Here is a 24852-nt window from a genome sequence, read left to right as displayed (position 1 = left end):
GAAGGGCAGTGCGGCGTTACCTGCAGCTATGAAGGGCAGTGCGGTGTTACCTGCAGCTATGAAGGGCAATACGGTGTTACCTGCAGCTATGAAGGGCAGTGCGGTGTTACTTGCAGCTATGAAGGGCAGTGAGGTGTTACCTGCAGCTATGAAGGGCAGTGCGGTGTTACCTGCAGCTATGAAGGGCAGTGCGGCGTTACCTGCAGCTATGAAGGGCAGTGCGGTGTTACCTGCAGCTATGAAGGGCAGTGCGGCGTTACCTGCAGCTATGAAGGGCAGTGCGGAGTTACCTGCAGCTATGAAGGGCAGTGCGGCGTTACCTGCAGCTATGAAGGGCAGTGAGGTGTTACCTGCAGCTATGAAGGGCAGTGCGGTGTTACCTGCAGCTATGAAGGGCAGTGCGGCGTTACCTGCAGCTATGAAGGGCAGTGCGGTGTTACCTGCAGCTATGAAGGGCAGTGTGGTGTTACCTGCAGCTATGAAGGGCAGTGTGGTGTTACCTGCAGCTATGAAGGGTAGTGCGGTGTTACCTGCAGCTATGAAGGGCAGTGCGGTGTTACCTGCAGCTATGAAGGGCAGTGCGGCGTTACCTGCAGCTATGAAGGGCAGTGCGGTGTTACCTGCAGCTATGAAGGGCAATACGGTGTTACCTGCAGCTATGAAGGGCAGTGCGGTGTTACTTGCAGCTATGAAGGGCAGTGTGGTGTTACCTGCAGCTATGAAGGGCAGTGCGGTGTTACCTGCAGCTATGAAGGGCAGTGCGGCGTTACCTGCAGCTATGAAGGGCAGTGCGGTGTTACCTGCAGCTATGACGGGCAGTGTGGCGTTACCTGCAGCTATGACGGGCAGTGCGGCGTTACCTGCAGCTATGACGGGAAGTGTGGCGTTACCTGCAGCTATGACGGGCAGTGCGGCGTTACCTGCAGCTATGACGGGCAGTGCGGTGTTACCTGCAGCTATGACGGGCAGTGCGGCGTTACCTGCAGCTATGACGGGCAGTGCGGTGTTACCTGCAGCTATGACGGGCAGTGAGGCGTTACCTGCAGCTATGACGGGCAGTGAGGTGTTACCTGCAGCTATGACGGGCAGTGAGGCGTTACCTGCAGCTATGACGGGCAGTGCGGTGTTACCTGCAGCTATGACGGGCAGTGAGGCGTTACCTGCAGCTATGACGGGCAGTGCGGAGTTACCTGCAGCTATGACGGACAGTGCGGAGTTACCTGCAGCTATGACGGGCAGTGAGGTGTTACCTGCAGCCACAGTGGCGATGGCGCTCTCCTGACCCACAATATGCTCCTTCAGACGCTGCTCCAGAGGGAAGCGCCTCCGTTCCTCAACGTCCCTTTTCTTCTGCTCCACCTGGAACTGAAAGGACAGAGATGGTCAGACAGTCCTGGAAATGCACTGAAGAGTAACAGCCAGCCTCATTTTCTGGCTGGAGGACATCCAGCATCATCTAGCACTTTCCTCCCCAGCCAAACTGTCCCTGGCTCACCCCTCCCATTAATTATGGAGGTTCAGGATCACATGTGGGCGTTACCTGGGACAGTCTGTATGAAAATGCAGCCCGCCTATGACCGCCCCACTCCTCCAGACTGACACCCAATCATAATATTTGCATAACTCCTCCCCAAAGCCGGCTCGCTGCTTGCTCTAGGGCTGAGGGCTCTTGAGAGGAGAAGTAAGGAAGGATTCTGTGATGCTAATCTGTAAATAAAACCTTTCCATTTTTTCCTTTCATACCTTTTTAGTCCCAATGATGTCATTACTGGGTCCCTGTGCGTCTCTATGCAATGCAGGCAGATCACGGCTGGTGGGAGGGGCCGGCTTCCTGAGAATATCACAGCCCCCTGCCTCAGTACTCCTCTCAGGAGCCCTCAGTCCTAATGTAAGCAGTGGGAGGGGTTATGCTAATATCCAATTGTCTTGATTAGTGGGTGTCAGTCTGGAGAAGTGGGCGTTCCTAGGCACTGCAGCTCTGCCTTCCCTGGTTGCCTACTTGTTCCAGGTCAGGGATGCAGAAATCGCCACATATCAGCCTCTCCGGTCCCAGTACAGCAGAGCTCAGACTGGGGAAGGGAGAAGCAGTATAAGGAGCCAGCCAGGTGTGCTGCGGTGCAAGAAGCATGCTGAGAAGAGGAGAGGGCAGAGTGACAGAGAGATGAGCTCATAAGTCTGCTACTTCTCCATACCTGGTCCAATCACAAGCTGGGGGAGGGACAAGGAGCCAATCAAGGGAGCTGCAGTGCAAGAAGCATGCTGGGAAGAGGAGAGAGCAGAGTGACGAAGATACCAGTTCATCACTCTGCTGTGTCTCTTTTCCTGGTCCAATCACAAGCTGGGGGAGGAGTTAGGATCCAATTCAAAAGTTCTGCAATGACAGAGAGATGAGCTCATCAGTCTCCTGCTTCTCCTTTCACTGCCCAATCACAGGCTGGGGGAGGGACAAGATCTGTGTGCGTTACTGAGCTGCAGGAGAGTAAGACAAAACCAGGTCTCCTCCTCTGCTGTGTAAATCTCAGGACTGGATGGACAGAAATACAAATTCTTTGGTAGGTTCCAGACAGGATTTCTCTGCTCCCATCACTGTGGGTCTCAGTGACACCAGGGCAAGAATGGCGGGGGTCACCAGGAGATGAAAAACTCAATGCAATAAACAAAATTCTAACACAGCTCAGACTGGAGGAAGGGCAAGGAGCCAATCAAGGGTGCTGCAGTGCAAGAAGCATGCTGAAAGGATGAGAGAGCAGAGTGACAGCTAGATGAAACCATCAGTCTCCTTCTCCTTTCCTGGTCCAATCACAAGCTGAGGGAGGGACAAAAGAGCCAACCAAGGGCCCTGCAGTGCAAGAAGCATGCTGGGAGGAGGAGAGAGCAGAGTGATAGCTACATGAGCCAATCAGTCTCCTTCTCCTTTCCCGGTCCAATCACAAGTTGGGGGAGGGATAAGAAGCCAACCAAGTGTGCTGAAGTGAAGAAGCATGCTGGGAGAAGAGAGCAGAGATGAACCCATCAGTCTGCTGCTTCTCCTTTCCTGGTCTACTCACAAGCCAAAGAGAGACAAGGAGCCAATTAAGGGTGCTGCAGTGCATGAAGCATGCTGGGAGAAGGAGAGAGCAGAATGACAGAGAGATGAGGCCACCAGTCTGCTACTTCTCCATACATGGTCCAATCACAAGCTGGGGGAGGAGAGAGGAGCTCATCAAGGGTGCTGCAGTGTAAGAAGCATGCTGGGAGGAGGAGAGATCAGAGTGACAGCTACATGAGCCCATTTGTCTACTCCTCCTCCTTTCCTGGTCCAATCACAAGCTGGGGGAGGGACAATGAGCCAATCAAAAGCACTGCAGTGCAAGAAGCATGCTGGGAGGAGGAGAGAGCTGAGTGACGAAGATATTAACTCATCAATCTGCTGCATCTCTTCCTGGTCCAATCACAAGCTGGGGGAGGATTTAGGATCCAATTCAAGAGTGCTGCAATGAAAGAACCATGCTGGGAGGAGGAGGAGGAGGAGAAGGAGAGAGATGAGTGACAGCAAGATGGCGAGATGAACCCATCAGTCTCCAGCTTTCTCTTTTCCTGGTCCAATCACAAGCTGGGGGAGGAGCAAAAAGCTAATCATGGGTGCTGCAGTGCAAGAAGCATGCTGAGAGGAAGAGGAGAGAGCAAAGTGACAGCGAGATGAACCCATCAGTCTCCTACTTTCGCTTTTCCTGGTCCAATCACAAGCTGGGGGGAGGAGCAAGAAGCTAATCATGGGTGCTGCAGTGCAAGAAGCATGCTGAAAGGAGGAGAGAGCAGAGTGACAGTAAGATGAACCCATCGGTCTCCTGCTTCTCCTTTTCTGGTCCAATCACAAGCTGGGGGAGGAGCGAGGAGCTAATCAAGGGTGCTGTAGTGCAAGAAGCATGCTGAGGAGGAGGAGAGAGCAGAGTGACAGTACGATGAACCCATCGGTCTCCTGCTTCCCCTTTTCTGGTCCAATCACAAGCCTTGGGAGGGACAAGACCTGACACAATCAGGTCTCCTCCCCTGACAGACAGGGCTGCTCTGTGTGGCAGAGCTGTGTAAATCTCAGGACTGGATGGACACATAATAGATTGATTGCAAAGAAAAATAAAATAAAATAGATAGAAGTGGATAAAATAAGAGGAGATTCTTTATAAATGGATGAAATGTAAGTGAACGGGGAGGATTTGGGACAGACGGACGGATGCACACACAGTATGGATTGTAATGGAAGTTCAGTGTTAGGGACAGACGGACGGATGCACACACAGTATGGATTGTAATGGAAGTTCAGTGTTAGGACAGACGGACGGATGTACACACACAGTATGGATTGTAATGGAAGTTCAGTGTTAGGACAGACGGACGGATGTACACACACAGTATGGATTGTAATGGAAGTTCAGTGTTAGGGACAGACGGACGGATGCACACACAGTATGGATTGTAATGGAAGTTCAGTGTTAGGACAGACGGACGGATGTACACACACAGTATGGATTGTAATGGAAGTTCAGTGTTAGGACAGACGGACGGATGTACACACACAGTATGGATTGTAATGGAAGTTCAGTGTTAGGGACAGACGGACGGATGCACACACAGTATGGATTGTAATGGAAGTTCAGTGTTAGGGACAGACGGACGGATGCACACACAGTATGGATTGTAATGGAAGTTCAGTGTTAGGACAGACGGACGGATGTACACACACAGTATGGATTGTAATGGAAGTTCAGTGTTAGGGACAGACGGACGGATGTACACACACAGTATGGATTGTAATGGAAGTTCAGTGTTAGGGACAGACGGACGGATGCACAAACACAGTATGGATTGTAATGGAAGTTCAGTGTCGCAGGAGATTATAAGATAAATTATTATAATGTCGCAGTGATGGTGGAGGGGGGTCGGGGGAGGGGGGGTGTATGGTGATCTATACTTACATACAGGACAAGGAGGCCTCCTCCCTCTGCTGGGACCCGGCGGCTTCATATGAGATGTCAGGCGATGGGAAGATGAGTGATTGCCGAGCCGGGCTGAGCGCCGCATTCTAACGTGCATCGGGAATTGTGTTTATTGTAAGAGAAGGACGTTGTGGTGACACAGAGAGAGATTGTGCCGTACCCCGCGGCGTCCCAATACCGAGTGAGGAGAACTCCAACATTCCCCGAGTCTCACAGCAAAGGGGATGCAACCACCACCAAACTTCGGTCAGCGCGGCCTTTACCGTGTCCAAGTACCGACTGTATACTCAACGCTCCCTACCCTCCTACTATACATGGAGCGCCCAACTTGGTCAATGGAAGAAATGTTCCTTACATTGGAGGTCAGTAGGGAAGAATGTCCCTTACATTGGTGGTCAATGGGAAGAATGTCCCTTACATTGGTGGTCAGTGGGAAGAATGTCCCTTACATTGGTGGTCAGTGAGAAGAATGTCCCTTACATTGGTGATCAGTGGGAAGAATGTCCCTTACATTGGTGGTCAGTAGGGAAGAATGCTCCTTACAGTGCCTTGCGAAAGTATTCGGCCCCCTTGAACTTTTCGACCTTTTGCCACATTTCAGGCTTCAAACATAAAGATATAAAACTGTAATTTTTTGTGAAGAATCAACAACAAGTGGGACACAATCATGAAGTGGAACGAAATTTATTGGATATTTCAAACTTTGTTAATAAATAAAAAACTGAAAAATTGGGCGTGCAGAATTATTCCGCCCCTTTACTTTCAGTGCAGCAAACTCTCTCCAGAAGTTCAGTGAGGATCTCTGAATGATCCAATGTTGACCTAAATGACTAATGATGATAAATAGAATCCACCTGTGTGTAATCAAGTCTCCGTATAAATGCACCTGCACTGTGATAGTCTCAGAGGTCCGTTTAAAGCGCAGAGAGCATCATGAGGAACAAGGAACACACCAGGCAGGTCCGAGATATTGTTGTGGAGAAGTTTAAAGCCGGATTTGGATACAAAAAGATTTCCCAAGCTTTAAACATCCCAAGGAGCACTGTGCAAGCGATAATATTGAAATGGAAGGAGTATCAGACCACTGCAAATCTACGAAGACCTGGCCGTCCCTCTAAACTTTCAGCTCATACAAGGAGAAGACTGATCAGAGATGCAGCCAAGAGGCCCATGATCACTCTGGATGAACTGCAGAGATCTACAGCTGAGGTGGGAGACTCTGTCCATAGGACAACAATCAGTCGTATACTGCACAAATCTGCCCTTTATAGAAGAGTGGCAAGAAGAAAGCCATTTCTTAAAGATATCCATAAAAAATGTTGTTTAAAGTTTGCCACAAGCCACCTGGGAGACACCAAACATGTGGAAGAAGGGGCTCTGGTCAGATGAAACCAAAATCAAACTTTTTGGCAGCAATGCAAAACGTTATGTTTGGCATAAAAGCAACACAGCTCATCACCCTGAACACACCATCCCCCACTGTCACACATGGTGGTGGCAGCATCATGGTTTGGGCCTGCTTTTCTTCAGCAGGGACAGGGAAGATGGTTAAAATTGATGGGAAGATGGATGGAGCCAAATACAGGACCATTCTGGAAGAAAACCTGATGGAGTCTGCAAAAGACCTGAGACTGGGAAGGAGATTTGTCTTCCAACAAGACAATGATCCAAAACATAAAGCAAAATCTACAATGGAATGGTTCACAAATAAACATATCCAGGTGTTAGAATGGCCAAGTCAAAGTCCAGACCTGAATCCAATCGAGAATCTGTGGAAAGAACTGAAAACTGCTGTTCACAAACGCTCTCCATCCAACCTCACTGAGCTCGAGCTGTTTTGCAAGGAGGAATGGGCAAAAATTTCAGTCTCTCGATGTGCAAAACTGATAGAGACATACCCCAACGACTTACAGCTGTAATCGCAGCAAAAGGTGGCGCTACAAAGTATTAACTTAAGGGGGCTGAATAATTTTGCACGCCCAAGTTTTCAGTTTTTTTATTTGTTAAAAAAAGTTTGAAATATCCAATAAATTTCGTTCCACTTCATGATTGTGTCCCACTTGTTGTTGATTCTTCACAAAAAATTACAGTTTTATATCTTTATGTTTGAAGCCTGAAATGTGGCAAAAGGTTAAAAAGTTCAAGGGGGCCGAATACTTTCGCAAGGCACTGTACATTGGAGATCAGTGGGAAGAATGCTCCTTACATTGGTGGTCAGTGGGAAGAATGTCCCTTACATTGGTGATCAGTGGGAAGAATGTCCCTTACATTGGAGATCAGTGGGAAGAATGTCCCTTACATTGATTATCAGTGGGAAGAATGTTCCTTACATTGGAGATCAGTGGGAGGAATGTCCCTTACATTGGTAGCCCATCTGGTGGAACACTCATTAATTTGATGATTACTGTAGTGGGAAGAACGTTCCTTACATTGGTGATCAGTGGGAAGAATGTCCCTTACATTGGAGATCAGTGGGAAGAATGTCCCTTACATTGGAGATCAGTGGGAAGAATGTCCCTTACATTGGAGATCAGTGGGAAGAATGTCCCTTACATTGGTGGTCAGTGGGAAGAATGTCCCTTACATTGGTGATCAGTGGGAAGAATGTCCCTTACATTGGAGATCAGTGGGAAGAATGTCCCTTACACTGGTGGTCAATGGGAAAAACACAGTGATAATTAAATACTACCCTTGCAGAAAGCGAAATTGGTGTCATGACACTGGCTTTCCCAAGTGGTGTTGGACCCAGAATTCGGCAGGCACCATAAGATTAGAGGTCAATCAACCACAGCTCAAGGAACCTCTAGCACCCTTTGTAGGAACCCTAGGGTTTCACAGAACCCTGGTTGAGAATGGATGGCCTAACGGAAGCAAAATTAAAACATGACTTCGCTAAGGGCATGGGCATCTACAGAAAAGCTAAAATCCTTTCTACAACTTGCAATCTTTAAGAAAATGGGCTGAATTTGGTTCCAAATGTACAAATATAACTGGCTATTAATATTGTATTGAAATAAAGCTGGCCACATACCAGTAGAATTTAGAATTTTTTTCGTCCAACGAAGTCCAACCCAGGAGACCAGCTGTAGAAGGAATCACCTGTTCCAAGGAAGAAGACATCATCCCTGGAGACAGTGATTCCTCAGTAGGAGAAAGCCTCCAAATAAGAGAAGGTCTCTTACCAGGCACCTGATGAAGAGGCTAAACCAGTCCAACCCAGGAGACCGCTGTAGAAGGAACCACCTGTTCCAAGGTAGAAGACATTGTCCCTGGAGATAGTAATTCCTCAGTAGGAGAAAGCCTCCAAATAAGAGAAGGTCTCTTACCAGGCACCTGATAAAGAGGCTAAACCAGTCCAACCCAGGAGACCAGCTGTAGAAGGAACCACCTGTTCCAGGGTAGAAGACATAGTCCCTGAAGACAATGGTTCTACAGTAGGAAAAAGCCTCAAAATAAGAGAAGGTCTCTTACCAGGCACCTGATGAAGAGGCTAAACCAGTCCAACCCAGGAGACTGGCTGTAGATGGAACCACCTGTTCCAAGGTAGAAGACATTGTCCCTGGAGATAGTAATTCCTCAGTAGGAGAAAGCCTCCAAATAAGAGAAGGTCTCTTACCAGGCACCTGATGAAGAGGCTAAACCAGTCCAACCCAGGAGACCAACTGTAGAAGGAACCACCTGTTCCCGGGTAGAAGACATTGTCCCTGGAGACAATGGTTCTACAGTAGGAAAAAGCCTCAAAATAAGAGAAGGTATCTTACCAGGCACCTGATGAAGAGGCTAAACCAGTTGAACTCAGGAGACCAGCTGTAGAAGGAATCACCTGTTCCAAGGAAAAAGACATTGTCCCTGGAGACAGTGATTCCTCAGTCGGAGAAAGCCTCCAAATAAGAGAAGGTCTCTTACCAGGCACCTGATGAAGAGGCGAAATCAGTCCAACCCAGGAGACCAGCTGTAGAAGGAACCACCTGTTCCAAGGTAGAAGACATTGTCCCTGGAGACAGTGATTCCTCAGTAGGAGAAAGCCTCCAAATAAGAGAAGGTCTCTTACCAGGCACCTGATGAAGAGGCTAAACCAGTCCAACCCAGGAGACCGGCTGCGGAAGGAACCACCTGTTCCAGGGTAGAAGATATAGTCCCTGGAGACAATGATTCTACACTAGGAAAAAGCCTCCCAATAGGAGAAGGTCTCTTACCAGGCACTTGATGAAGAGGCTAAACCAGTTCAACTCAGGAGACCAGCTGTAGAAGAAATCACCTGTTTCAAGGAAGAAGACATAGTCCCTGGAGACAGTGATTCCTCAGTAGGAGAAAGCCTCCAAATAAGAGAAGGTCTCTTACCAGGTACCTGATAAAGAGCTTAAACCAGTCCAACCTACTGTAGAAGACCAGCTGTGGAAGGAACCACCTATTTGAGGGTAAAAGACATCATCCCTGTAGACAATGGTTCTTCAGTAGAAGAAAGCCTCCGAACAGGAGAAAGCCTCTTACCAGGTACCTAATGAAGAGGCAGAGTAAACCAGGGACAACCTGTTCCACAGAGACATATTATACTGCCCAGGAACTCTATCAGGTTTTTTTTTTTTCCCTTTCTCTGGAACAACTGCAGGTCTAGAGTTCTGCGGATCCAGGAGCCCACATTGTGGTGCACAAAGTGAACCAAAAAAGCGCATGTGAAACACACACACAAAAAAAAAAGGCACAGAGTGTGTCCCTTCCCAAAGAAGAATGACCTCCCTGACAAGGGCAAGGCACTATGGTCCACCTAGCTGAAAGACAAGACGGTCTTTCAGCCGGCCCTCTCTTCACGGCTAGCCAAAACTGACCTCTAAGTACCGGGTTAGGGGCTCTCCTGAAAGGAGACCCCTAGGCAGAGGAAGAAGGAACCTAAGGGCCACACATCCTCCCCACAGACTTGAAGGTAGGTCCAAAGATCCACCTCCTACCATCCAGGGACACGTGGAGTGAAAAAAATTAAATAGGTGCCAATGTGGTATGCAATGGCTAGGCCTTGAGGCCTAGTAACAAAAATCGCCTCAGTTTCAGTCAAAAGGCCTAGCCCACGAGGAAAGCCAAAGTTGTTGTAGCCAAGTGCTCATTCTCACCGTGGGGTCCCAAACTCAGTGAGTTACCACTCCCCGGGGGTGCTAGACACTGCCTTCCCAGCACTTAGCCAGGGCACTGCTCAAAACAGGAGCCACTGGGCCCCTCAGAACCTTCCACACCAGGTAAATACCCCCAACCTTCATCTTACCCAGTGGGTGCTGAATTTGGTTTCTTTCCTATGGGGAAGGTCCGGAAGGCCTCCATAATACCAGCAGAGATACTTTACACCCAGCCATTTCTGCCAAAAGGTCAGAATGAGGGGGCAACACCCCTAGTGGACATTGATAAGAACAGATACTACGCTTGGTCCTACCCTGATAAAACCGATGGAAATTTACAGATCTATTGTTACATTTTCTTCTATCCATTATGGTCAGCGGTGAAATCCAAAGCCAAGAACGACAATCCAAACCATACTTTATTGTGACCGGTGAGGTCTTAACCACAGATACTTGGCATAACAGGCTGGTTGGGACATCTGAGACTGCACTAAAACACGTGCGAGCCAAAGACCCACCACAAAGCCAATTCCATAACCCCAGATCTATTCTTCAGTATGTCTGGCATCAATCTTCACTGTACATACAGTTTTCTAATAGCGGAACTCCGCAAAAGCTGATCGAAATTCGCATACCAGAGCGCCCTGGGGTCCTGGGTCCCAGGGGGCCACAACAATTGGTATGTGCCCATTCACTTCAAAAGTAATTTTAGATGAATGGTTTGATTGAAAATCTGAACCTTTTAATATTTAAGAGGGAGAACTTGGCATTGGCCGTGTGGCGGCTCCCAACTTTACATCCAAAGATCTTTGAGCTTGTCTTCAAAGGATGTCCAAATTTGAGATCTCGATAAATCCCCCTTCAGTCTTGCACAGCTGTACCAGCTCCTCTCCTGTGCTGAAATGGCTTGCTGAGATTTTACTGCATGCTGTGAGAAATTTGATGCATAATGTGATTAAAAAATAAATCTTTTCCTGGGAGTCTCCCTCCCACCTGTTCCCCCATCCATCCATTAGCAGCCATGTGCTTCCAGTGTGGAGACACTAAATTAGGAAGTGTTAGGACTGCAGATAAAACAGGGTGCCGTGAAGTGGCTCTGCAGCTTACACATGCGTTTGCAAATGTGTGTCAAACCCCTGTTCTTTGTATCATGAGACAGGTCTACTTGGTTGGTGACAGACTGGAGGGTGAGTACATCAGACTGGGGGCTGGCTGACTTCCATGCACCTCTTATAATCCTTCAACCTCATTTTTTTTTTGATACAGGGATGGAGACTCCGGGCACTACCTGCTGGGGTCTCACTTAAAGTCCCACATAGCCTATTGTGTTTAAGCAACCAGGGATGGAGACGCCTTGCCTACAGCTTGGTGCCTCATATTAAGTCCCACCGTGCGTTTTTGGTGGATGCAGTCTGATTTGACCTTCGTTTTTCCGTAAACAGGGATGGAGACCAATAGCATGACCTGCTTGTCTCACACAAATTCCCAAATAGAAAATTAGGGATTGAAAGGCATTGTGCTTTACAGGCCATGCCCCATATATAAAATCCCAATCTGTCTTTATACTGCATCCACCAAGGGGATGTAGGTGTAATGCTTCTCAGCTGGTCCTTTCCAGTTTGTACCATCGTTACAACTTAGTTATTTGAGTTTTGAGACAACAGACCAGTCATGGATGGGGGTGGGTTGGGGGAGGTTTGGGCTGTCTCCCTCCCACCTGTTCCCCCATCCATCCATTAGCAGCCATGTGCTCCCAGTGTGGAGACACTAAATTATAAAGTGTTAGGACTGAAGATAAAACAGGGTGCCGTGAAGTGGCTCTGCAGCTTACACGTGCGTTTGCAAATGTGTGTCAACTAAACCCCTGTTCTTTGTATCATGAGACAGGTCTACTTAGTTGATTACAGATTGGAGGGTGAGTACATCAGACTGGGGGCTGGCTGACTTCCATGCACCTCTTATAATCCTTCAACCTCATTTTTTTCCTGGGAGTTACAAGACTACTTCCAACTGCTGACCTCTCATTCTGGTGCCTGGTTGTCCCCCATTGCTTCAATGCTTTGAGTCTCTAACCCAGATGCAGGTACGGATTTGTCTTTACTGCAACTGTTTCAGACATACAAAGAGAAGCCAGAAAACTAGCATTTACAGTAATGGCAGCCTTCAGAGAAAGGTCTAAACTAAGGGCATGCTTGAGGGCCCGATTCCCGATGTTGCGGTGTTTTAAAGCTTGACTGTGGTCAGTTGTAAAAAACACCCCTTGGTATCTCTTGCTTTTCTAGTATTGCTGTAGGTTAAGTCTAGGGGTGACTATGGGAAAAAAAAAAAAAAAAAACTTTATTACTCCCATCAGTCCTAAAAAGCCACTCCAGTTCTCTCTGATGTCATCGCATACAATACAGGACCAGCAAGGGCTCCATTGGAGCGCCGCCAAAGCCCTTTCATGCACACTGTCTGGAAAAGACTACTGACCTTTTTTTTCTATTACTATCAAAAAGGCCCCTTTGTGATAGCTTTGGGCAGGTGACAGGAACCCTTTATAAAAGCATTAGGGGTCCTTTAGACCGCTGATGTCCCCCTGCCTTCCAAATGAACAAAACCAAAAACGGATCATGCTTGGTTAGTTGCTTCCCTGGCTGAACCATGTAGGGAATGACAGCTCTGAAACCGGAAGTGACAGAATCATTGTCACTTCAGGGTTCATTTGTCACAGAGGGGATGGGAGAACGGATATTCCTCCATCTCCTCTGTGGGAAGCCATCCCGGCCGCTTACTTCAGTCTCCGCCTCCCTGGAGGAATGGGAGGGCATAAGAACCACTGCTGGTGGCAGGAGAGGTCACAGCACTGCTGCGGTCTCGGGCTCCCCGGAGGAATGGGAGAGCCCGAGAACCACCGCTGGTGGCAGAAGAGTTGACAGCACTGCCGCAGTCTTGGGCTACCTGGAGGAATAGGACAGCCCGAGAACAAACGCTGGTGACAGGAAAGTTGACAGCACTGCCGCAGTCTCAGGCTCCCTGAAGGAATGGGAGAGCCTGAGAACCACCGCTGGTGGCAGGAGAGTTCACAGCATTGCCACAGTCTCTGACTCCCCAGAGGAATGGGAGAGCCCGAGAACCACCGCTGGTGGCAGGAGAGTTCACGGCACTGCCGCAGTCTCTGGCTTCCCGGAGGAATGGGGGAGCACATGAACCACTGCTGGTGGCAGGAGAGTTCACAGCATTGCCGCAGTCTCGGGCTCTCTGAAGGAATGGGAGAGCCTGAGAACCAACGCTGGTGGCAGAAGAGTTCAAAGCACTACCACAGTCTCGGGTCTTCCTTGAGGAACTGGAGAGCCCGAGAACCACCAGTGGTGGCAGGAAAGTTCACAGCACTGCCACAGTCTCGGGCTCCTTGGAGGAATGGGAGGGCATAAGAACCACCGCTGGTGGCAGGAGAGTTCACAGCACTGCCGCAGTCTCAGTCGCCCCAGAGGAATGGGAGATCGAGAACCACCACTGATGGCAGAAGAGTTGACAGCACTGCCGCAGTCTCGGGCTCCCCAGAGGAATGGGAGAGCCTGAGATCCACCGCTGGTGGCAGGAGAGTTCACAGCACTGCCACAGACTCGGGCTCCCCGGAGGAATGGGAGAGCCCGAGAACAACCGCTGGTGGCAGGAAAGTTCACAGCACTGCCGCAGTCTCTGGCTTCCCGGAGGAATGGGGGAGCACATGAACCACTGCTGGTGGCAGGAGAGTTCACAGCACTGCCGCAGTCTCGGGCTCCCCTGAGGAATGGGAGAGCCCGAGAACCACCGCTGGTGGCAGGAGAGTTCACAGTACTGTTGCAGTCTCTGGTCTTCCTAGAGGAATGGGAGAGCCTGAGAACCACCGCTAGTGGCAGGAGAGTTTACAGCACTGCCGCAGTCTCGGGCTCCCCGGAGGAATGGGAGAGTCCGAGAACCACCGCTGGTGGCAGGAGAGTTCACGGCACTGCCGCAGTCTCTGGCTTCCCGGAGGAATGGGGGAGCACATGAACCACTGCTGGTGGCAGGAGAGTTCACAGCATTGCCGCAGTCTCGGGCTCTCTGAAGGAATGGGAGAGCCTGAGAACCAACGCTGGTGGCAGAAGAGTTCAAAGCACTACCACAGTCTCGGGTCTTCCTTGAGGAACTGGAGAGCCCGAGAACCACCAGTGGTGGCAGGAAAGTTCACAGCACTGCCACAGTCTCGGGCTCCTTGGAGGAATGGGAGGGCATAAGAACCACCGCTGGTGGCAGGAGAGTTCACAGCATTGCCACAGTCTCTGGCTCCCCAGAGGAATGGGAGAGCCCGAGAACCACCGCTGGTGGCAGGAGAGTTCACATCACTGCCGCAGTCTCTGGCTCCCCGGAGGAATGGGAGAGCCCGAGAACCACTGCTGGTGGCAGGAGAGTTCACAGCATTGCCGCAGTCTCAGGCTCTCTGAAGGAATGGGAGAGCCTGAGAACCAACGCTGGTGGCAGAAGAGTTCACAGCGCTACCACAGTCTCGGGTTCCTTGGAGGAATGGGAGGGCATAAGAACCACCGCTGGTGGCAGGAGAGTTCACAGCACTGCTGCAGTCTCGGGTACCCCAGAGGAATAGGAGAGCCTATGAATTACCGCTGGTGCATAAAAGTTCACAGCACTGCCGCAGTCTCAGTCGCCCCAGATAAAAGAACGGCTGGCGCTCTGACACACTGGGTTACAGCTAATGTGGAAGCAAGATATCAGGCCAATACATAGCAAAAAAGGAGATATAATATGTAAAGGCATTACCTACATAACGATATGTGGGGAAAAGTCCATAAATTGTAAGGGAGATGAGCTGTGGGATGGAAGTATGCACGAAGGGCCGGCTCAGCTGCACAGGAGTCAATCTGTAGACAGGGTAAAGCAAAAAACAAGCAGAGCGCCTCTAAGTGCAATACGTTTAATAAGGAATAAACATACAGTGTGAAGTAACTCACTAGACGAAAGGAAGTGAAGGCTAAAATGCAACGTCCTGGGGTCAAGCTGTCCAATAGCTGATGCCGAGAGAGGAGAAGTCAAGATGGTGCTATCCGGTGGATGGAATGGCGGGGAGATGCCGGCTCTCGCTTCGCCGGGACCGGACTCTCGAGGCAGGCTGTTACTCAGTGTCGACCATGTGACGTAGGCAGGGTCAAGGTGCACACGACGCGTTTCAGAGCGTGCGCCAAGCTCGTGGGGAGCATGCGCGCTCTTTCTTCAGGTGTAGATGCCGGGGCCATAGAAAGCCAGGGAATTTATACACACGTAATGTGTGAATGGGAGTACACGAAAATCAAGTGACCAATGAGGTACTATGGCGGCCATGTTTAAGGCTCAAACCATGCAAGATTACACAGTAATGGATGAAACATACACTATTGGTGAAAATGAATAATTAAATAAATAAAACAAAGCGAAATGTGAGGGGAATGTGTACATATATAAACAAAGAAGAGTACAATGTATATATAAACCCTAAGCTACTATCTCAGTAGAAAATAAAATAAAATAAAAATAATAAGAAATTGATAAATGAAATATAAAATGGTGAATAATAATGAAGATAGATGACTAGAAAATGAATAAAAAAAGAAAAATATATAGAAAAATAATGAGTGTTAGGAAATATTTATGATAAGAGTACCAAATAATGATGGGAAATACTACATTGATATGGAGTTTGGGTGTAAAAGATTCACGTACATGTACACACACATACTCATATACATATGTATGCATATACATACGTACATCCGCCCACACCCGTATGTACACAAAAAAATGTATACAAAAATATTTAATAAAAATATTTGTTAAAAGATATTTTCTCCAAAACGTATGTTAAAAGAATATGGGAATAGAATATATATAGCGGCATCTACACCTGAAGAAACAGCGCGCATGCTCCCCACGAGCTTGGCGCACGCTCTGAAACGCGTCGTGTGCACCTTGACCCTGCCTACGTCACATGGTCGACGCTGAGTAACAGCCTGCCTCGAGAGTCCGGTCCCGGCGAAGCGAGAGCCGGCATCTCCCCGCCATTCCATCCACCGGATAGCACCATCTTGACTTCTCCTCTCTCGGCATCAGCTATTGGACAGCTTGACCCCAGGACGTTGCATTTTAGCCTTCACTTCCTTTCGTCTAGTGAGTTACTTCACACTGTATGTTTATTCCTTATTAAACGTATTGCACTTAGAGGCGCTCTGCTTGTTTTTTGCTTTACTCCGTCGCCCCAGAGGAATGGGAGATCGAGAACCACCACTGATGGCAGAAGAGTTGACAGCACTGCCGCAGACTCAGGCTCCCCAGAGTAATGGGAGAGCCAGAGAACCACCGCCGGTGGCGGGAGAGTTCACAGCACTGCCGCAGTCTCGGGCTCCCCAGAGGAATGGGAGAGCCTGAGAACCACCGCTGGTGGCAGGAGAGTTCACAGCACTGCCACAGACTCGGACTCCCCGGAGGAATGGGAGAGCCAGAGAACAACCGCTGGTGGCAGGAAAGTTCACAGCACTGCCGCAGTCTCTGGCTTCCCGGAGGAATGGGGGAGCACATGAACCACCGCTGGTGGCAGGAGAGTTCACAGCACTGCCGCAGTCTCGGGCTCCCCGGAGGAATGGGAGAGCCCGAGAACCACTGCTGGTGGCAGGAGAGTTCACAGCACTGTCGCAGTCTCTGGTCTTCCTAGAGGAATGGGAGAGCCCGAGAACCACCGCTTGTGGCAGGAGAGTTTACAGCACTGCCGCAGTCTAGGGATCCCCGGAGGAATGGGAGAGTCCGAGAACCACCGCTGGTGGCAGGAGAGTTCACGGCACTGCCGCAGTCTCGGTCTTCCTTGAGGAACTGGAGAGCCCGAGAACCACCAGTGGTGGCAGGAAAGTTCACAGCACTGCCACAGTCTCGGGCTCCTTGGAGGAATGGGAGGGCATAAGAACCACTGCTGGTGGCAGGAGAGTTCACAGCACTGCTGCAGACTCGGGCTCCCCAGAGGAATGGGAGAGCCTGAGAACCACCACTGGTGGCAGGAGAGTTCACAGCACTGTAAAAGTGATTGAGCGGCTATAAAGCCACCTGGATCACTTTTATACAGCTGATCACTGGCTGAAAAAAAAACGGTATGAGCCTTGAACGCCAGAGAACAGATGAACCGTGCGGAGTAGTGAGCTCCTCCAATAGAGGGAAGTCCTGGAAATGGTAATGGGAGTTGAACTGGCCAAGATTTCTCCTCTGGGCTCCTTTGGATTTCATGTTGAAGGACGCTGGGCAGGAGTGGGCCAACCTTGACCGGCTCATCAGGAAGTAGCCTTGTATGGCAGCAGGGCTTCTTGTCGAAAACAGAGGGCCCCATACAGATAAACCTGACACAGGGCCCCATACAACCAATGCTTCAATTATGAATGAACACAGCAAATGATCGGTACAGATCACTCATTGTGTTCATTGAGGAAAAGAAGGGGCTGGTAAATATCATATCACCACTCTCCTTCTTGAAGGATCCTTTTCAAGGTGTTAAGAAGGGGAGGGAAGCCAGCAGCACTGCGGGGGGTGGGGGGGTCTGGGCAGTACAGGGACTTGTATGGTACACAGGAAAGATGAGGGAGAGGAGAAGAAGACAGCTTTTCAGCTGCTGCATACAGGAGATTGGTTCCAGTAATTGCACCCTTGCAGTGCCAATCACCCTCCCTGCCCACACTGAAACCACTCTGCTGCCTGGGCCCCCCTGCTGGCCCGGGCCCCATACAGGAGGACCGGTGGTACCCCCTTTTTCCACAGCCCTGATGGCCAGCTTTAGCTCCAAGGCAGATTGGGAGTTGTAGGTCATTAGGGGACACCTGACATTGTCGAACCCTCGATCTCCGATATGGTTGGAGTCCGAAGAGTAGGTGACCCTGTGCCGGCCCGGTGAAGCTTCCCTCGTCTCTCACTCCTGCAGGAGAAGCTTCCTCTCTCTCGGGTCACCGGCGGTACACGCGGAGGAAAAGGCAAACGATAAATGTAAATGTTTTGAGGGTTGTCAGCCCGGCGTGTCGGTGAAATGTATGAGCCGCCTCGGCTTTAAATACTCCCGTCTATTCATTCTCGTCTGTGATTAAAATAAGCCATAAATTGCCGGGGAGTCCCAGAAGAGAGCGGATACAGAATTGCTGGCTGCCAGCGTCCTGTCCCCCCAAGCTGGCCGTTCATCACCGCCCGCCGCGGCGTTATAAGCAGATTCATCTCCCGCGCAGAGAGAAATACGGCCGGCGCCGGATACAAACAGGTCGCCGATCCACAGCAGCTTGTTGTTTTATACAGCAGGAGGATACAGGGAGTTGTCCGGGTCCAGAGATCGGCTACAGACAATTGGGGGGGGTCACCAGAGGGTCAAACACAGCGACCACCGGTCTCCAGAAATAACACTCTGCAAGGGTCCCCATTACAGAGTATTGTCACCTCCCGCCATATACACACTTCCTGTACCTAGGACAGAACTACAGAACACCTCCCCTTCCCCTCCATAACAAGAGGACAGGGGTTCTAGTGATCCCGCCAGTGACACTTCCTGTCTCTAGGACAGAACTAAAAAACACCTCCCCCTCCCTCCATAACAGAGGACAGGGGTTCTGGTGATCCTGCCACTAGGACATAACTACAGAACACCTCCCCCTCCTCTCTATAACATAGGACAGGGGTTCTAGTGATGCCACCAGTGACACACTTCCTGTCCCTGGGACAGAACTACAGAACACCTCCCCCTCCCTTCCATAACAGAGGACAGGGGTTCTAGTGATGCCACCAGTGACACACTTCCTGTCCCTGGGACAGAACTACAGAACACCTCCCCCTCCCTTCCATAACAGAGGACAGGGGGTTCTGGTGATCCCTGCCAGAGACACACTTTCTGTCCCTAGGACAAAACACCTCCCCTTCCCCTCCCCTCATAACAGAGGACACTTTCTGACCTAGGGTGACAACACTCACTGTACTGTATTTATGAAGGATCAGCGTTGTCACCCCCTAGGGTGGTACTACAGAACACCTTCCTCTCCTCCTCACTTCCATAACAGAGGACAGGGGCTCTGGTGTTCCCACCAGTGACATGCTTCCTGTCGCTAGGACAGAACTATAGAACACCTCCCCCTCCCCTAAAAAAACAGAGGACAGGGTTTCTGGTAATCCCGCCAGTGACACTTCCTGTCTCTAGGACAGAACACCTCCCCCTCCCCTGCATATAATAGAGGACAGAGGTCCTGGTGGTCCCACCAGTGAAAAAATTCCTGTTCCTAGGACAGAACTATAGAAGACCTCCCTCTCACTTCCATAACACAGAGGACAGGGGTTCTGGTGATCCCACCAGTGACACACTTTCTTACCTAGGGTGACAACACTCGCTGTACTGTATCCATAAAGGATTAGAGTTGTCACCCTAGCGTGGTACTACAGAACACCTCCCTCTCCCCTCACTTCCATAACAAACTAGAGGAAATCTAGTGATTCTGCCAGTAGCACACTTCCTGTCCCCTCTTCTCTGTAACATAGAGGGGGAGGGGTTCTGGTGATCCTGCTACTAACATACTTCCTGTCTGAGGGTGACAACTCTCCTCCTACTCATTTTACTGTATTATGGAGTAATAGTGTTGTCACCTTTGGACATAACTACACACCACCTCGCTCTGTAACAAAGGGGAGGGGTTCTAGGGATTCTGCCAGTAATACACTTTCTATCCCTAAGACAGAACTACAGAGCACCTCCACCTCCCTTCATCCCCATAACAGGGGAGGGGTTTTGGTGATCCCGCCAGTAACACTTCCTATTCTAGGGTGACCATGCTCATTTGTACTGTACCTATGTAGGGGCAGCATTGTCACCCTAGATCAGAACTACAGAACGCCTCCATCTCTCCTTATTTCCATAACACTCATTGTTTTCACTGCACTGTATCTATGATGGAGCAGCGTTGTCACACTAAGGGGGAACTACAGAACACCTCCCCCTCCCCTCCATTACAGATGACAGGGGTTCTGGTGATCCTGCCAGTGACAGACTTTCTTACCTTGGGTGACAACACTCACTGCACTGTATCTATGACGGAGCAGCGTTGTCACCGTAGGACAGAACTACAAAACAACTTTCTCATCCCTCATCTTCAAAACATAAGGAGGTGTTCTGGTGATCTCGCCATTAACACACTTCCTGTACTAGGGTGACAACGCTCATTGCACTGTAGTTATAGAGGAGCAGCGTTGGACAAAACGAAAGCCTAGGGTGACAACGCTGCTCCTCCAAAGATATAGCACAGTGAGTGTTGTCACCCCAAAACGAGAAGTGTCGGGGGAGGTGTTCTGGTGACCCAGCCATTAACACACTTCCTGTCCTACGGTGACAACGCTGCTCATCCATAGATACAGCAGAGTGAGTGTTGTCACGCTGAAACAGGAAGTATAGGGGGAGGTGTTCTGGTGATCCCGCCATTAACACACTTCCTGTCCTAGGGTGACAACTCTGTCCTCAATAGATACAGCACAATGAGTGTTGTCACCCTGAAACAGGAAGTGTAGGGGGAGGAGTTCTGGTGATCCCACCGGTAACACACTTCCTGTCCTAGGGTGACAACTCTGTCCTCAATAGATACAGCACAATGAGTGTTATCACCCTGAAACAGGAAGAGTAGGGTGAGGTGATCCCGTCGGTAATAAACTTCCTGTTCTAGGGTGACAACGCTCATTGCACTGTAGTTATAGAGGAGCAGCTTTGGACTGAAGTAAAGCCTAGGGTGACAACGCTGCTCCTCCATAGATACAGCACAGTGAGTGTTGGTGGAGGTGTTCTGGTGATCCTGGTGTTAAACTTCCTGTCCTAGGGTGACAACTCTGTTCTCAATAGATACAGCACAATGAGCGTTGTCACCCTGAAATAGGAAGTGTAGGGGGAGGTGTTCTGGTGATCCCGCCGGTAACACTTCCTGTCCTAGGGTGACAACACTGATTGCACTGTAGTTATAGAAGAGCAGCATTGGACAGAACTAAAACCTAGGGTGACAACGCTGCTCCCCCATAGATACAGCACAGTGAGTGTTGTCACCCTGAACCAGGAAGTATAGGGGGGGGTGTTCTGGTGATCCTGGCCATTAACACGCTTCCTGTCCTAGGGTGACAAAGCTGCTCCTCCATAGATACAGCACAGTGAGTGTTGTCACCCCGAAACGAGAAGTATAGGGGGAGGAGTTCTGGTGATCCCGCCGGTAACACTTCCTGTCCCAGGGTGACAACGCTCACTGTCCTGTATCTATGGAGGAGCACCACTGTCACACTCAGACAGAACTATGGAACGCCGTCACCTCCCCTCCTCTTCATAACAAAGAGGGGAGGGGTTCTGTAGTCCTAGGAACAATGTAAGTCAGGAGAAGAGGCAGAAAGCACAGGAAGTTAGATTTCTGGCAGGATCACAGGTACTCCCCCTCCCCCCCCCCCTCACTTATTGAACAGATACAACAAAACGCCCCCAATGTGATGTTTGACAGAAGATTAGAAGATGAATGTTGGGGTTTGCATACAATGTAACAATAAATTCACACGCAGTGTTTGATGCGATTTACCACTAAGATTCAGCAGGCTTTTCACAGTGCACCTGGGGGGGGGGCTGCAGTCTCTTGTCACATGACTCTGAGAAGTGATTCCAGACCTTTCAGTAGTGAAGAATTCTGGTAGAAAGAAGGATCCTAGGACTCCTCCCACCATTCACACAGGAGGGGTCACTCACCTTGGACTCCCATTCCTTCAGCGTCTTCTTCAGCTCCCCCTCCTGGGCGTAGTCCAGCGGCTTGTGGCCCATGTCATTCACCTGTAAGGGGTTGGCACCTGGGGGAGAGAAACCAGAGAGAGGGGGGGAGGGGATTAGATGGAAGTGATCACATTGGACAATAAATAAAGAACTCTCAATAGTCACAGATAATATAAATACATTTTGTGTGCACCAAACCCAGATATCACCTTGTAAAAGCTGCAGTGACATCATCAAAGTGTTGTGCATAGTCTTTGCAGAGGGCGGAGCTGTGGGAGGGGCCCAGTAGGCTCCACCCACTACAAAAAAAACTGACAAGAGGGGTGGAGACCAGACCAGTCACCCTGCACAAGGAGAGAGAGAAAGCAGAGCTGTGGGAAGGGCCCAGCAGGCTCCACCCACCCATATCTTCAGGAGGGGGTGGAGACAAGATCAGTCACCCCACACAGGAAGAGAAAGCAAAGCTGTGGGAGGGGCCCAGCAGGCTAGGGTTAGGGGAAAAATGACAGCTGATCATGTGATGTTAACAGCAGCCGGCGATCAGCTGTTTTTTTCTCCTCACGCTGTCAGCATGAGGAGAAAAAAAAGCCGATCGCCGGCTGCTGTCAGAGGGACATCGGTCCCAAAGAGGAGAGGGGCACCTGTGCCCACCAGTGCCAACTACCAGTGCCCACCAGCATTACCTACCAGTGCCCATTAGTGCCATCTAACAGTGCCCACCAGTGACACCTACCAGTACCACCTCTCAGTGCCCCATCATGAGTGCTGCCCATAAGTGTCGCCTACCAGTGCCTATCATTGCCCCATCAGTGCCACCTATTATTGCCCTTCAGTGCCACCTACCAGTGCCCTTCAGTGTCGCCCATTAGTACCCATCGGTGCCACCTATTAACACCCACCAGTTCCGCCTATCAGTGCAGTCTATCAGTGCCCATCAGTGCAGCCTATCAGGGCCCATCAGTGCCACCTATCAATGCCTATCAGTGCCCATCAGTGCCACCTAACAGGGCCCATCAGTGCCACCTATCAGGGCCCATCAGTGCCACCTATCAATGCCTATCAGTGCCGCCTAACAGGGCCCATCAGTGCCACCTATCAGGGACCATCAGTGCCGCCTATCAGGGCCCATCAGTGCCGCCTATCAGGGCCCATCAGTCTTGCCTATCAGGGCCCATCAGTGCAGCCTATAAGAGCCCATCAGTGCAGCCTATCAGGGCCCATCAGTGCAGCCTATCAGGGCCCATCAGTGCAGCCTATCAGGGCCCATCAGTGCAGCCCATCAGTCTTGCCTATCAGGGCCTATTAGTCTTGCCTATCAGGACCCATCAGTGCAGCCTATAAGAGCCCATCAGTGCCACCTATCAGGGCCCATCAGTGCCGCCTATCAGGGCCCATCGGTGCCGCCTATCAGGGCCCATCGGTGCCGCCTATCAGGGCCCATCGGTGCCGCCTATCAGGGCCCATCGGTGCCGCCTATCAGGGCCCATCGGTGCCGCCTATCAGGACCCATCAATGAAGGAGAAAAATGAGCTGCTGTTTGCAAAATTTTATAACAAACTATAAAAAGTTTGTTTTTTGTTTTTTTCAAAATTTTCTGTCTTTTTTTGTTTGTTCAGGAAACACCCCCCCCCCCCCAGTAGTGATTAAATACCTCCAGATGAAAGCTCTATTTGTTTGAAAATAATGATAAAAATGTAATTTGGGTACAGCGTTACAGGACTGAGCAATTGTCATTCAAAATGCGACAGCGCTGAAAGCTGAGAATTGGCCTGGAAGGGGGTTTCGGTGCCCGGTGTACCACAGAACACTCCCCCCCCACCCCCCTCCTCCCATAGGAGGGAGGAGCTCCGTATTCCTCAGAGAGAGCTGGGAACAATGTAACTGATAAGAGTCCTGCAGAGGCAGAGAGCGCATTAAACGACCGCTCCCCGGATTTCTGCCAGGATCAACGGCCATTTGTTTTTACACTCATTGAACATTTAATGAAAGGGAGCAGAGAAGGGAAGCGGATTGTTCAGGGTCACCACACTATGAAATGTTTCTTTTATTATGTTCAGGCTAAAAATAAACAAATAAATGAAAAAAGTTTTTCGCTCTTTAATCAGCTGATTGTGAAACTTTTTAAAGTTTTTGTTGCGTTCCTATTAGAGAAGTTTCCCGTCACTTCCTGCCAGGACAAGGACAGGAAGTCATGGGAAATCTCTCTAGCCGGGACACACAAAAACCTCGGTCATGGTTTTTTTTTCTCCACGCTGTTGAGATTTCTCTTCACTTCCTGTCCCGGGGACACAACAGGAAGTGAGAGGAATACCAAAGACAAACTGATTACGTTTTTTTTTTTGTTTTTTTAGGGTGTTCCCACTGAGATTTCGATTCACTTCCTGTCCCGGGGGACACAACAGAAAGTGAGAGATGTTTCCTACCAGGACAGGAAGTCATGGGAAATCTACCCGAGACACAGACAAACCCATGTCAGGGTTTTCTTTTCTTTTTCTTCTTCTCACACTGTTGAGATTTCTCTTTTCTGTCCCCGGGACACAACAGGAAGTGAGAGAATATCAATCTTAGGGGTCACCATAGCAGGGGACCCCATAGGAAGATCCCCCCCCATCCTTTTTCAGGTTTTTGTGGCATTGCCTATTAAAACAGCTTTCTGTCACTTCCTGCAAGGACAGGAAGTCATGGGAAATCTACTCTTGCGGGACACACAAAAACCTCGGTCAGTTTTTTTTTTCCCCCCACACTGTTGAGATTTCTCGTCACTTCCTGTCCCGGAGACACAACAGGAAGTGAGAGAATATCAATCTTAGTTGTCACCATAGCAGGTGACCCCACTGTAAAATGCCCCCCCCCCCCTTTTTCATTGCATCCCCTATTAGAGGTGTTTCCTGTCACCTGCTGCAAGGACAGGAAGTCATAGGAAATCTCTCTAGCCGGGACACAGACAAACCCCTGTCAGGGTTATTTTTTTTTTTTCTTTGAGATTTCTGTTTTCTGTCCCCGG

At 49.8% G+C, this 24852-nt stretch overlaps 1 protein-coding gene across 1 annotated transcript in view; it reads right to left on the bottom strand.

The window, feature by feature from the left end:
- Positions 1–24852, bottom strand: part of CLPB (ClpB family mitochondrial disaggregase) — a 229011-nt gene that overhangs the window by 83443 nt on the left and 120716 nt on the right. Inside the window, exons 6-7 of the mRNA XM_082244581.1 lie at positions 21828–21925; positions 1251–1365 (exon numbers count right to left, since the gene is read on the bottom strand). Of these exons, the coding sequence (XP_082100707.1) occupies positions 1251–1365; positions 21828–21925 (213 nt within the window). The remainder of the gene's footprint in view (positions 1–1250; positions 1366–21827; positions 21926–24852) is intronic.

This window comes from Pelophylax lessonae (genome assembly GCF_965119305.1).
Source record: "Pelophylax lessonae genome assembly, chromosome: 2".
Taxonomy (NCBI): Eukaryota; Metazoa; Chordata; class Amphibia; order Anura; family Ranidae; genus Pelophylax; species Pelophylax lessonae.
This window is presented reverse-complemented; position numbering and strand designations above follow the sequence as displayed.